This window comes from Mobula hypostoma, chromosome 6 (assembly GCF_963921235.1).
Source record: "Mobula hypostoma chromosome 6, sMobHyp1.1, whole genome shotgun sequence".
NCBI classification, from domain to species: domain Eukaryota; kingdom Metazoa; phylum Chordata; class Chondrichthyes; order Myliobatiformes; family Myliobatidae; genus Mobula; species Mobula hypostoma.
Window position 1 is genome coordinate 110,299,041 of NC_086102.1, and position 15,280 is coordinate 110,314,320.

The following is a 15,280-nucleotide window of genomic DNA, read 5'->3' on the forward strand; positions in this document are numbered from 1 at the left end:
TACATCATACCTGCCAATATGCAACTGTGCTGCAAGTTCATCTACCTTATTCCGGATACTGCACACATTCAGCTACAACCCTACAGTCCTGTATTCACCCTTCTCAATTTTGTCACACCATGCTCAACGTTTTGATTCCTAACTTTGAGGTCTTACCAACATATGCTTCCACAACCTCTCCGCTAATTGTTCTGGCACTCTGGTTCCCAGTTCCTAGCAACTCCAGTTTGAACCCCACTGTGTAGCATTAACAAACCTTCGTGTTAGGATATTAGTTCACCTCCAGTTCAGGTGCAAACCATCCCTTCCGTACAGGTCCCACCTTCGCTGGAAGAACCCAATGATCCAAAAATTTTACGTCTTCCCTCCTACACCAACTCCTTAGCCACATACTAAACTACATGATCTTCATAGTTCTAGCCTCACTAGCATGTGGCACAAGTAGCAATCCTGAGATCACAACCCTGGAGGTTCTGCCCTTTAACTTAGCACCTAACTCCCTATGCAGAACCTCAGTACTCATCTTACCCATGTTATTGGTACCTGCATGGACCATGACTTAGAAACATACTAAACCTACAGCACAACACAGGTCCTTCAGCCCACAATGCTGTGCCGAACAGGTCCTTACCTTAGAAATTACCTAGGGTTACCCATAGACCTCTATTTTTCTGAGCTCCATGTACCTGTCCAGGAGTCTCTTAAAAGACCCTATCATATCTGCCTCCACCACTGTCGCCAGCAGCCCATTCCACACACTCACCACTCTGCATAAAAAAAACTTACTCGTGACACCTCCTCTGTACCTACTTCCAAGCACCTTAAAACTGTGCTCTCTCGTGCTAGCCATTTCAGCCCTGGGCAAAAGCCTCTGACTACATGATCAATGCCTCTCATCAGCAGATGAAGGCCAATGCACTGTATGCCTTATTAACCAGTCAACCTGCACAGCAGCTTTGAGTGTCCTATGGACTCAGACCCCAAGATCCCTCTGATCCTCCACACTGCTATGAGTCTAACCATTAATACTATATTGTTATCATACTTGGCTTACCAAAATGAACCACCTCACACTTATCTGGGTTGAACTCCATCTGGCACTTCCCAGCCCAGTTTTGCATCCTATCAATGAACCGCTGCAACCTCTAACAGCCCTCCACACTGTCCATAACACCTCAATCCTTTGCATCATCAGCAAATTTACTAACCCATCCTTCCACTTCCTCATCCAGGGCATTTATATAAATCACAAAGAGTAGGGGTCCCAGAACAGATCCCCGAGGCACACCACTGGTCACCTACCTCCATGCAGAGTATGACCTGTCCACAACCACTCTTTGCCTTCTGTGGGCAAGCCAGTTTTGGATTAACAAAGCAACTTCCCCTTGGATCCCATGCCTCCTTACTTTCTCAATAGGCCTTGTATGGGGTACCTTGTCAAATGCCTTGCTGAAATCCATATACAATACATCTATTGCTCTACCTTCATCAATGTTAGTCACATCCTCAAAAAATTCAGCCAGGCTTGTAAGGCACTGCCTGCCTTTGACAAAGCTTTGCTGACTATTCCTAATCATATTATGCTTCTCCAAATGTTCATAAATCCTGCCTCTCAGGATCACCTCCACCAATTTACCAACCACCGAAGCAAGACTCACTGGTCTATAATTTCCTGGGCTATCTCTACTCCCTTTCTTGAATAAGGGAACAACATCTGCAAACATCCCATCCTCCAGAACCTCTCCTGTCACCATTGATGATGCAAAGATCATCACCAGAGGCTCAGCAATCTCCTCCCTCAGTAGCCTGGGGTACATCTCTTCCGGTCCTGGTGACATATCCAACTTGATGCTTTCCAAAAGCTCCAGCACAACCTGTTTCTTAATATCTACATGCTCAAGCTTTTCAGCCCGCTTTAAGTCATCTCTACAATCACCAAGATCCTTTTACACAGTGAGTACTGAAGCAAAGTACTCATTAAATATCTCTGCTATCTCCTCTGGTTCCACACACACTTCTGGCTGTTCACACTCCACTTAAGAATGCTGAGGACTCAATCCCCAATATCCCAAACCCTGGTACCCAGGAGGCAACATACCGTCTTGGGCATCTTGTTTTTGCCCACAAAACCTCCTGTCCTTTTCCCTAACGAATCCCTTATCACCACAGCATGCCTTTCCCCCCCTTCCTTTCTGAGTCACTGAGGCAGACTCAATGCCAGCAACCCAACCCCCGTGACTTTCCTTCTAGGTCATCCCCCTACCCCAGACAGTATCCAAATCCTGTTGTTGAGGGGGATGGCCACAGGCATACTCTGAACTGGCTCCTTAACCCCTTTCCCCTTCTTGACTGTCACCCAGTTTCTTGTGTCCTGCACCTAGGGTGTAACTACCTCTCTGTATGGCTTATCTATCGCCCCCTCAGTCTCCCGAATGATCTGACGTTCATCCAGTTCCAGCTCCAACTCCTTGATGCAGTTTGTTAGAAGCTGCAGCGGGATGCACTTCTCGTAGTTGTAGTGGTCAGGGATACTGGCCGTCTCCCTGTCTTCCCACATACCGCGAGAGAAGCATTCCACTATCCTAGCTGAGCAGATATAAAGAAAAGATAAAACTTAGCTTTACTTTCTCTGAGCAAAGCACCACATTCACATGTCTCTTAAAAGTCCCTAAAGTTTTTGCCTCTACCTCCACCCCCGGCAATATATTCCAGGCACCCACCGTTTTAAAAAAAAAACTTGCCCCTCACATGTCCTTTGAAGTTATCCCCTCTGGTATTAGGCATTTCAACCCCTGGAAAAAGATAGTCTATCTAGACTTCTCATAATCTTATAAACCTTCACCACTCCAAGGAAAAAACCCAAGTTTGTCCCATCTTTCATTATAGAACCCTCTCCAAAGCCCTGATATCCTTCCTATAATGGGGCAACCAGAATTGTATGCAATACTCCAGATGCAGCCTAACTATAAAGCTGCAACATAACTTCCTGACTTTTTAATTCAATGCCTTAATGAATAAAGGCAAGCATGCCATATCTTATATGTTCTAAAATATAGTTTTTATTTACAGTGTTAATGCTTCACATCTGGAGTGTTTAAAACAAAAGTCAGACACATAACAAGACCAAAAGATCAAAATGAAATACAGATAGCAAGGGTGACATATAAAAACTTTATTTTTCTGGAAGCGCTACTGTCTCCGACAGCGCAGTGGCATAGTTCGAGGGCAGGGATTGGGAGGAACATACTGAATCGATGTATTACAGGCCATGGAAAGCAACAGCGAAATGTTAAGGACAGGGATTGGAGAGGTAAAAGGGCTTTTATTTCCATTGGGAAGGTTCCCAGGAAGTAGGAATTCAACACAAGGGAAGCTTGGAAAATGACAGCAGGTGGGGAATATTTCTGGGAATGCACTGGGAAGGTCCTGCTGACCACGGCGATGATTCTTTACGTGTGTTTATGGGGGAGGGATTGGGGAGGCTTTTGGGCTCTCCCCATCCATCCGTGGCCGCCAGGTTTATTATCGGGCGGTAAAAGTCTTCCCCCTGTGGAGAGAGTGTGGTAGTCAGAACAGTACAATGGTCCCTCTTCTCCCCACTACCACCTGTACACCACTGACACCCTCTCCCCCACTTACTCTCTTACTCTGCAAGGTCCCACACACTGACAACCCCCCATGACCTCCCACACTCCATGGACACCCTCCCCAATTCCTTCGACCTCCCACGCATCAACAAACACCTCCGCCTGTAACCTACTGACCCCCCACCACCCCTTAAACTGTGAGCTCTCGCACACCATCGCCCCCCGACAGACTGCACCCCCATCCTGCTCCCACACAGAGTGTCTACTCTGTCCTAGACCTGGCATTGGTGCAGAATGTAGGGGATGGGGTGGGTGAGCTCCTCTACATCACTCCGCGCCGTGCCCGAGGTCAGACAGTCTCGCTCTGGGGTTCCTGTCATCGTGTCCCTACCGAGAACCAACTGCTGGGGGAAGCACTGCAATTCGGCCTTTTATTGTCATCACCCCTCGGGCACGGGTGATACCATGATCCCCCCTCTATCTCTCCCGTTCCCACCATTTCCCTCCACATTGCTCCCAATCCTCATTCCTTCTCCTCTCCACCGTCTGCCCTCCCCACCCTTCCCCCATCACCACCCCCTCTCCCACCTCTACTTCCTCCCCATCCCTGAGGAGCAGGACCTGGCCCACAGCCCCAGGAGAGTGGGAAGGCGGCAGAGTTAGCCACAGCCGCTGTTCGATTAACTCAGGTGTACCGTTGTCACCGTTCCAACAATAATCAGTAAACCGACTAACCCTTCCCATACCACGCAGCATGTACCCTTCCCCAAAGCACACCCTGGCAAGCCAGAGAGTCAGAAATGAATACTCTCCCCCAGGAAACAAACTGAGTGGAGAGAAGTGGCAGAAGGAATATAGTGTAGGGAAGTGTACGGTTGTGCAATTTGGTAGGAGTAAAGGCTTGGACTATACTCTAAATGGAGAGCAAATTCAGAAATCAGAGGTGCAAAGGTATTGGGGGTCCTCATGAGGGATCCCCTGAAGGTTAACTTGCAGCTTGAGTCAGTGGTGAGGAAGGCAACTGCAATGTCACCATTCATTTTGAAAGGAATAGAATATAAAAGCAAGGATGTAATTCTCAGGCTTTATAAGGCACTGGTCAGACTGCACTTGGAGTATAGTGAACAGTTTTGGCTCCTTTTAGCTTAGAAATGATGTGCCAGCATTGGAGAGGGCCCACAGGAGGTTCAGCAGAATGACTGGGTTAACATATGAGGAGTGCTTGATGTCTGCAGTTCTGAAAAATGAGACGCAATCTCATTATAACCTACCAAATAGTGGAAGAGCTATATGGAATGGATGTGGCAAGTATGTTTCTTATTGTGGGTGAATCTAGAACCAGAGGGCACAGATCAGAACAGAAGGACATCCTTTAGAACAGAGATGAGGAGGAATTTCTTTAGCTAGAGGGTGGTGAATCTGTGGAATTCATTGCCACGAATGGCTGTGAAGGCCAAGTCAATGGGTATACATAAAGCAGAAGTTGATAAGTTCTTGATCAGTAAGGGTGTCAGGGAGAAGGCAGAATGGGGTTGAGAGGGATAATAAATCAACCATGATGGAATGCTAGAACAGACTCAACGGGCCAAATGGCTTCACTCTGCTCCCATGAAATGTGGTCTTACCAGAGCTTCTTCCACATCTCAAAACACCATTGGCCGGACTTCATTCACACTCTCCCCTCCCCAGAGGTCGAGGGATTCAAAATGACCCTCACAGTATAAAGGGCTGACCCTGCTCTCAATAACAGGGTCTGCAGAACTGTTCCTTTGCAGTGACTGAGAATCTAATTCTCTCCCGTCCTTAGCTCCACACTGGAGGACAGCAGCAGAGCACCCAGCGGCATGCCGCTGGTGAACAGTCTTCTGCACTGCAACGCTGAACTCTCTCTCAGGCGGAACGCCACACTGCCAAGGTGGCCACTGTTATGTACCCCTAGGGGTCATATTTTTTATGGACTATACCTTTAAAAAGAGAGCGAGAGAGAGAGTTGCTCAACACAAGCACCTTGTTATCGAGACAGGGAGGTGAAGACTGCTTTGAGATGGTGTTATGGTTTCTCTGCCGCATGTTTACACTTTTGCAAGGACACTGCCAGCTTCTGTGTTCTTACAGAGAGAAGGGAGGAGCTACTTGATGGACATCTGGTGTTCAGCATGGTGAGATAAATAGAAGGTCAGCTGATAGACGTGCAGACACATGATTTTGGACACTGGATCAGCTTTGTTGTGCCCACAGAAAGGTGAGTTTTCTGAGGATCGATCAGGAGGAACGATCAGTGGCTCTCGCAGTGTGGAAAAGGTGTGACCGGTGGGGAGTTATTGGTGTGTTCAACCCTTGCATGGGTTGATAACTCCATCAAAGAAAATGGTCCCCTTGTTGTGCTCACATTCGATGACTTTAAAGGAAGTTTTCAGAGGGGAGAGGAAGGTTTGGAGCAGAAGAAACCTAGTGACAAAGAGGTCACTGTTTGGACTCTCTAAGTAGCCCGTAAGGGTGAGTTTGAGTTCCATTCGAATACGAAGGTGTGACTGTCACGTAGAGTGGGTTCTCTGCTGAGGGGAGTACCTTTGTGAATACCACTTGTGTGTTACCCTTGTTTGGGTGTGGCAGTTCACTAAAGAAGTTATTTCGTATGTCGTGGAACTGGATAAGTGGCTATCACGTTGTGTGTTTGGGGTTGGTTCCCCTAGTGACAAGCTACTGTTGGTGATAATCTATATGTGGATTCTGTTTGAGTATCCTGTGGCCACCACTTTGGAATGACCCGTAGCTGAATTTGGGTGTGGTACCACTTGTGTTGAAAGGTTATACGTTGAAAATCACTGTCGGTGATATTTCGTGTGTGGAGTGGAACAACTTCGGAGATAAAACCAAGTATTATTGTTATTTTGTATTGCTGTCGTGGAATATCGACGTAATTGCCTTCTCTCAACATTTACCCTGGATGACAAATATCTCTCTCTCATCACCTATTCCATGGATGAACTGAACTTTTATACTTTACCATTTCAAGACTCTAAGCCTTGTTTCCCCCAAACTCAATAGTTTGGGAGTTATATTTGCACACATATATACATGTAACACTGCTAACTTGTTTGATTTATCTGGTTATATATGACTGTATTATGTAGTTACTAATAAAAATAGCTTATGTTAACACCAATACCAGACTCTAGCTGTTTTCCATTTCTGCTGGTTCTTTAACCCGTCACGGGGTATGTGACACTACCATCTCTCCCTGCTTCACTCACGCGTGTATCTATCAGCAGACCCGACTCTCCGAAACTGCACTGCGCTCCCTGTCCACTCCCTACGCACTGGGGCTACTGGACTATCGCCAAAGACTCTTTTCTGTAAAAAGCAGAAGGGTAGTCTGCCACGGAAACACCTGGGGGGGTAAAAGCGGAGATGAAAGGACTGTAACACAAAGCAACACAGAGCAAGGAGAGACCGCCCCTGTACGCAGAGAAACTCAGAGGGAGTGCAGAAAGATTCAGCAGACCGGTCCCTGGGAGTGGTGGGGCAGGTGTGGCCTCTGTCCTCCAGAATTCAGAATGACCTCAGTGAACTGGGCTGAAGGAGAGGACATCATTAACATGGGATTCTGCAGATGCTGAAAACGGAAAGGGCAACACACACACACAACTCTGGAGGAACTCAGGTCAGGCAACATCAATGGAGGGGATTAAATACATAAGTTTCAGGCCGAGACTCTTCATCAGGACAGGAGAGGACGAGGGCAGAAACCAGTATAAGGTGGCAGGGGGAGGGGAAGGGTGATAGGTAGACCAGGTGAATGTGAAGGTGGGTGGGTGGGGATGCAGTAAGAAGCTGGGAGGTGATAAGCAGGGAGTGCCAAAGGGTTGACGAGGGAGGGAGGGGATAGGAGAGGACTGCCTGACTTGCTGAGTTTCTCCAGCATTTTGTGTGTGTTGCTCAAGAGGAGGGAGATGTGCTCCTTGAGGGGAAGAGTCCATAACCAGGATTCACTGCTCTATAACAACGAGGTGATTCTGGACTGAAAATGCGGGGAATTTTGTCACTTGTATGGAGGTCAACAGTCAGAATTCTGCGCTGTGAAGACTCAAAATTCCACAAATATTCAGAAATTTCTGGATACAGGACTGGGGCAGGAAAGGACGAGATAGAACAGCCACAATGTTGTTTAACAGCAAAGCACATGATTCCTGCCACATTACTTCAGCCTAAAGTACCGATGGGGACAGGTCTGTCTCTATAACACCAGGGCACAGTATCAGTGGGAATGGGTCTGTTCCTGTATAACACTGGGGTACAGTACTGAGGGGATCAGGTCTGTCACTGTTACACGGATGGGGGTTCAGGACCAGTGGGGACGGGTCGGCCACAGTATAACACTGGGGTACAGTACTGGTGGGGACAGGTCTGTCTCTAAAACAGGGGTATGGTACCAGTGGGGTGGGTCTGTCACAGTATAACTGGGGTACAGTACTGGTAGGGACAGGTCTGTCTCTGTACAACACCGGGGTACAGTAGTGGTGGGGATGGTTCTGAGTGCTGTGTGCGAACACACAAGACATGCAAAACAGAATTCAAATGACATACAAAGCTCTCGATGAAGTTGTGGAGCAGAAATAAATTCGGATGCAAAGAGGCTGGCAAGGTTCCAGGAGGTACAAACCAGATCTACTGTACTATTAAAGGAAATCAATACCCTGGAGAGAGCACGATTGCATGGGTCAGGGGACAGTTTGCATCCACTGCCAAGGGACTGATAATGAACAGAGGGGATCTCACAGTGGGCAAGGAGGGGTCTGGCTGGGCACTCGATACCCCAATGACCAGAAGGATGGATTTAGGGATACAGTTAAATTATTGGTACATCCCACCTAGCCACAGCTTGAAATTGCACACTGAGGGGACATGGCAGACCCTGCCTGAACTTCAGGCAAGGATGTGCCCTGCATTCCTTTATGGGCAGATAGACACTGCTCCCAGTAGCTTCAGCTCTGCTGGTGACTGTGAGACCCGCAGATCGCAGGGAGAGGAGAGAATCCCAGCCAAGCCCACCCCTCCCCCCTCCCACCAGCTTCAGCGAGTGGCCTGCCAAAAGCCCACACTCCTGAATCCTTTATAGAGTCCAGGAGCACTACGGCACAGAAACACGCCCGTCGGCCCATCTAGTCCATGCCAAGTTGTTCTTCTGCCTAGTCCCATTCACCCGCACCTGGACTATACTCCTTCCATGCATGTACTTATCTAAACTTCTCTTTCATGTTGAAATTGAACTCACTCTCACCTCCCTCTTAGTGAAGAAGCCCCCCTCCCCAGGTTCTCCTTAAATATTTCACCTTTAACCTCTAGTTCCAGTCACACTCAAACTCTGGAAAAAGCGTTTTTGCATTTACTCTATCTATACCTCTCATAATTTTGTACACCTGTATCAAATCTCCCCTCATTCTCCTAAACTTCAGTGAAGTCCTAATTTATTCAACCTTTCATTAAATCTCAAATCCTCAAACCCTGCCAACATTCTTGCACATTCAAGGGGAGCCCCTGGACACAAACAATGGCAGACACATCCCACCGCAGCCCCCCACACCCACTCAGCTCCACTGAACCCTACTCTTCTAACTCTCTCTGCCCCCTGCAAGGACTGAATCTGGCTTCAGAGCAGTAGTGATAGATAGCCACTGCCTCACAGTTCCCAGTTCGATCCTGACCTCCGGTGCTATCTGTGTGGAGTTTCTACAATTTCCACGTGACTGTGTGGGATCCCCCCCCCATCCCCTAGACTTGCAGGGTCAACAGGTTAATTGTCCCCAGTGCATGGGTGAGGGGTAGAATTTTGCAGGGAGATATTGGAATATGACAGAGTTGGGAGTTCAATTCCAACGTCATTTGTAAGAAATTTGTACAATCCTTCTTGTGAACACGTGGGTTTCCTCCCACAATCCAAAGACGCACCAGCTAGTAGGTTAATTGATCATTGCCCTGTGATTAGGCTAAGGTTAAGTACCCAGGTAGGTGGATGTCACAGAGTGCTGGGCCGGAAGGGCCTCTTCCATGCTCTATCAATAAATACATAAAATAAATTTTAAAAAGGGGATTAGGGCTGCAGGGATAGTAGGTGGTTGGTGTAGTGATGGGCCGAAGGGCCTGATTACATGCTCTACGACTCCATGCCTGAACGGGAATGGTGCTGGCGACACCACTCGTGGTTTCCCTTGCCCCCTACCTTCCCCCCCGGTTGTGTTGGGCAAGTCACAGTTTTATAACTTTCCTACCAGCCACCTAGGAACTGCCAGGCTCCTAATGCATCCGATTGCAATGCAACATAAAGGAGGGTGCACTTAATGATTAGATACAAACTTAATAGGTGACTAGATTATCAAACTGTTCAATAGTGTAATAGTATCTATGAAATCTAAAAGCAATTATTGCAAAGCCTTGTAAATAGCAAGCTATGTAAGACAAGCTGACTCATTTAAACTTTATTTAAAGCAGAAGCTGCCATGTGGACCAGTTGGGTCAGTTCAGTCACGTCATTTCTCTGAACTGCAGCATCTTTATTTCTTCAGGCTCTCAGTTCCCCTGATCATCCACAGCCCTCTCAAAGCATGCAGAAGCCAGCCCCTTCCTCAAACAGGCCACAAATTAGGAAGAAGCAAATTATGACAGCACATTACAGCCCTTTGGCCCACGATGTGCCGAATTTTTAACCTACTGTAAGATCATTCTTACTTGTCCCTCCTACATAGCCCTCCATTTTCTACCAGCCATTAAGAGTTCCTTAAATGTCTTCTGCACTGCCTCCAAAGCCTAAAGAACATAGAACACTACAGCACACAACAGGACGTTTAGCCCACAATGTTGTTTCGACCCTTTAACCTACTCCCAAAATCAACCTAACCATTCCCTCATACGTAGGCACATGGATGATAGAAAATTGGAAGGCTACCTAAGAGTTTCTTAAATGCCTTTTGCACTGTCTTCAAAGCATATGGAACAACAGGCACTTTGACCCACCATGTTGTGCCAGCCTCTTAACCAACTAAGATCAATCTAACCTTTCCCTCCTATATAACCCTCTCTATTATTCTTCCATCCATACGCCACAATTGATTCTGCAGATACTAGAAATTTTGAGCAACACAGAAGATTTTTTGTATACGTTGGTCAGAGCAGGGAGGAGGCGGACTGCCCAACATTTGGAGGGGCTCATCCTCGGAGAGGTGTCAAAGGTGGTGACTTGAACTTTTTCCCCCAGTTTTTATCCTGTGAACCATGAAAACGTGGACCCTACCCTTGCCCTCTCCCTTTATACTTACGACATAGTCTTCATTTCCTTCTTCTCACTCTCAGGGCGTGCACGGTTCAGCACCTTGAGGAAGTCTGATGTCTTGGCCCTCATACGGGTGTGGATGTAAGCCTGTCGACACATGGTGATTTATCAGTGACCTCCAATAAGACCAACCTGCTTGGGGGCCGGGGTGGTGGGTGGGGTGTGTTGAAGAGGAGGGTGGAACCAGTCGCTCTCCTCCGAGGACATCGTGGTCAGTGCCAGGAGCCACTTGCATCCTCAGAATGTGTTGGTTGTTGACACAAATGATGCATTTCACCATGTTTTGATGTACATGTGACAAATAAGTTACTATTCCATTGTGAGTCTCAACTGCAAGAGAGGGAGGTTTGGGGCATGTTGTCTGGGCAGGTGGTGCGCAGCGAGTCACAGCATGCGGTTGGTGAAATGAGCCAAGAACATATAAACTCCTCACAGACAGTGGCAAGAATTGAACACCAATCAGCAATCGCTGGCGCGGAAAAGCTGTGCAGCCATTAAGGGTGATGTTCTTTTTAAAGATTTGCTTTGGCACGTGTACATCAAAACAGAGTGAAATGCGCCACTTGCGACAACAATCAACACAGTCTGAAGACTATTCTGGGTGCAGCTCTAAGTGTGGCCATGCTTCCAGCATCGACATAGCATGCCCACAACATACGTCCTTAGGATGTGGGAGGAAGGAAATGGAAGCACCCACAGGAAACCCATGCAGCCACGGGGAGAACGTACAAACTCCTTACAGACAGCAGCTGGATTTCAACCCCAATCGCCAGCACTATGCTACTGAACACACGAAAACCGATGTTATTATGAATTCTCCATGCAGGTAACATTAATTCAACTTGTGCCTGTCCTGACACCACACATTAACCCATCTCTAATTACTATTCCCACAGTTCCATTGTGCACTGTACATTGTGCATTGTCCCTTCTTTCCAGATTTCTGCATTTTTCTCTTACCTTGTCTATTTGCATTAATAACTAAATGAGGGGACAGGCCATAAAGAAGAACTTCCCACCCATCTCTGTGAAGACATCAGCATCTACACCAAGAGATTCTAGATTCTGCCGATGCTGCAATCTTCTGCTGAAAGGTCTGCATGGAAAATCTGAGTGGTGTTCTTTGGTTGGCACAGTAGTGTAGTAGTTAGTGTAACGGAAGAGGGGGATGTTCCCTCCCTAGTGTAACGCTTCACAGTGTAAGCTGTAAGACTAGGGTTCAAATCCTACTGCAGTCTGTACAGAGTTTGTATGTTTTCCATGTGACTGTGTGACTTTTCTCTGGGCACTCCAGTTCCGGTTAACAAGTCGTGGGCATGCTATGTTGGTACCAGAGGTGTGATGATTCTTGCGGGCTGCCCCCATCACATCCTTTTGTTGATCATCGACACAAATGACTCATTTCACTGTACGTGACAAATAAGGCTAATCTTTCACCTTAACTGAATATGGTGGAAAGTCATAAATAAGAATTTTCCACCCGTCCCTGTGAAGATAGCAGCATCTATACCAGGAGAAGAGAGACTCTGCAGATGCTGTAAATCCACAGCAACACACAAATGTTGGAGGAACTCTGCAGGTCAGGCAGCATCAATGGAGGGAAATGAACAGTTAATGTTTGGACTGAGACCCATCATCAGGGTAGACAAAGGTTCTCGGCCCAGAACGTTAACAGTTCATTTCCCTCCACAGATACTGCCTGCCTGCTGAGTCCCTCCTGTGCGTGTTGAGTAACTACACAAAGGGTAGGGGCTGGAACTCAATGGCTGTCCCATCACTCACCTTGGAGCACTTGATGTGGTAATGCAGGTAATCCCTGAAGGTATGAATCAGATTGATGGTGTTATCACGGGTGCTGGGGTTGGTGTGTCGAGGGAACAGGACTAGTAAAAGAGAAAAATAACCGTTAGTTGTGGCTTGGAGAGTGCAGGGCAGCTCCCAACCCAGAGATCATCAGACTATAATAAGAACGAGCAGAATTAGGCCTTGAATCCATTGAGTCTGCACCAACATTCCACCATGGCTGATTTACTACCCCTCTCAGCCCCATTCTCCTGCCTTCTCCCCAGCAGAATGAGGTGACGATGGGGCACACAGGAGTGAGATGGATCAGCTGGCAGAGTGGTGTCGCAACAACAACCTTGCACTCAACGTCAGTGAGACCAAAGAAGTGACTGTGGACTTTAAAAAGCATAAGACAAGGGAACACGCAGTCCTCATCTTTGAGTGTCTACCCTGGGCCCAACATATCTTTTTAAATCTTTTTATTGAATAAGTATACAAAAAGGTAAGCCATATAAGCACTAAATACACTGTTAGAATATAATAAAATTACAGGAGATATTAATACAAAAAAAATGATAAACAATGTAATTTAAACATAACATACTAAGGTAACATAATAGTATACTAATTTCTATATATATATATCAATAGAGAAAAAGAAAAAAAAACCCCCAAAAAAACCCACCGTGCAACTAACTAAAAGCAAAGCAAAGCAATGGGCTAACTTGGAACCAAGCAGAGTTAAAAAACTTAAAATCACGTCCTCAATCCCAACCCCCATTAAAAACAGTAAAAAAAAACAAGAAGGGTATATAAATATGGAGCAAAAAAAAAGAGGAGAGGGAAAAAAAATTACATTAAATGAAAATATTGAATAAAAGATCTCCAGGTCTGTTCAAATTTAAGTGAGGAATTATAAAGATTGCTTCTAATTTTCTCCAAATTCAAGCATAATATCATCTGAGAAAACCAAAAAAAGGTAGTTGGAGCATTAAGCTCTTTCCAATGTTGTAAGATACATCTTTTCACCATTAAAGTAAGAAATGCAATCATTCTACGGGCTGAAGGAGAAAGATTACTGGAAATTTTAGGTAGTCCAAAGATAGCAGTAACAGGGTGAGGAGAGATATCTATGTTCAATACCTTGGAGATAATATTAAAAATGTCTCTCCAAAAAGTTTCCAGAGTAGGACAAGACCAAAACATATGAGTTAAAGAGACTATCTGCCCCGGACATCTATCATAAAAAGGATTAATATGAGAATAAAAGCGAGCTAATTTATCTTTGGACATATGTGCTCTATGAACAACTTTAAATTGAATTAGGGAATGTTTAGCACATATAGAGGAAGTATTGACTAATTGTAAAATCTGCCCCCAGTCATCCACGGAAATGATAGACCCCAATTCCTGTTCCCAATCTACCCTAATCTTATCAAATGGAGTTTTCCTAAGTTTCATAATAATATTATAAATCATAGCCGATGCACCTTTCTGACATGGATTAAGGTTAATTATAGTATCTAAAATGTATGTGGGAGGAAGCATAGGAAAAGAAGCAAGTATAGTACTTAGGAAATTTCTAACTTGTAGATATCTAAAAAAATGTATTCTTGATAAATTATATTTATTAGGTAATTGTTCAAAAGATATAAGGGAACCATCTAAAAATAAATCCAAAAACCGTGAAATACCCTTAGTCTTCCAAATTTGAAAAGCACGATCCGTAAAAGAGGGAGGAAAAAATATATTACCTAAAATAGGAATCGCTCGCCCAAATTGGTTAAGATCAAAAAATTTTCTGAATTGAAACCAAATACGTAAGGTATATTTAACTATTGGGTTAGATACCTGTTTGAGGCATTTCAAATCAAAAGGAAGAGAGGAACCTAAAATAGAGCCAAGTGTATAACCCTGAACAGATTGTAATTCCAATGCTACCCATTTAGGAATAGATAGTATATCCTGGTCAAGTAACCAAAATTTCGTATGTCGAATATTAATTGCCCAATAATAGAATCTAAAGTTAGGTAATGCTAAACCTCCATCTCTCTTAGCTTTCTGTAAATGTATTTTACCCAGCCTCGGGTTTTTATTTTGCCAAATAAATGAAGAAATTTTTGAGTCAACTTTATCAAAAAAAGATTTTGGGACAAAGATTGGTAATGCCTGAAATATATATAGAAATTTTGGCAAAAAAAACATCTTAACTGCATTAATACGACCAATCAAAGTTAAATACGAAGGAAACCATTTAGATGAAAGTTGAATAATATGGTCAATTAAGGGTAAAAAGTTAATCTTAAATAAATCTTTGTATTTACAAGTAATTTTAATCCTAAGATATGAAAAATAATTATTAATCAATTTAAATGGAAAGTTATGATATAAGGGAAGTTGTTTATTAATCGGGAAAAGTTGACTCTTACTAAGATTTAATTTATAACCTGAAAAGAGACTAAATTGTGCTAATAACTCTAAAACAGCAGGGATGGATTTTTGAAGATTAGAAATATATAAAAGTAAGTCATCAGCATAGAGTGATATTTTATGGGACTTTAAGCCCCGAGTTATCCCAGTA

General features: G+C 45.0%; 1 protein-coding gene and 1 non-coding gene across 2 annotated transcripts in view; both read right to left on the reverse strand.

Moving 5' to 3' along the window:
• Positions 1–3,157: 3,157 nt before the first annotated feature.
• arpc2 (actin related protein 2/3 complex, subunit 2) overlaps positions 3,158–15,280 on the reverse strand; it is a 39,613-nt gene continuing 27,490 nt past the window's right edge. Inside the window, exons 8-10 of the mRNA XM_063051451.1 lie at positions 12,697–12,797; positions 10,901–11,001; positions 3,158–3,547 (exon numbers count right to left, since the gene is read on the reverse strand). Of these exons, the coding sequence (XP_062907521.1) occupies positions 3,523–3,547; positions 10,901–11,001; positions 12,697–12,797 (227 nt within the window). The 3' untranslated portion in view covers positions 3,158–3,522. The remainder of the gene's footprint in view (positions 3,548–10,900; positions 11,002–12,696; positions 12,798–15,280) is intronic.
• On the reverse strand, positions 3,930–4,039 carry LOC134348816 (small nucleolar RNA SNORD89). Its single transcript, XR_010018492.1, has one exon. It is a non-coding gene; the product is annotated as a small nucleolar RNA SNORD89 (small nucleolar RNA).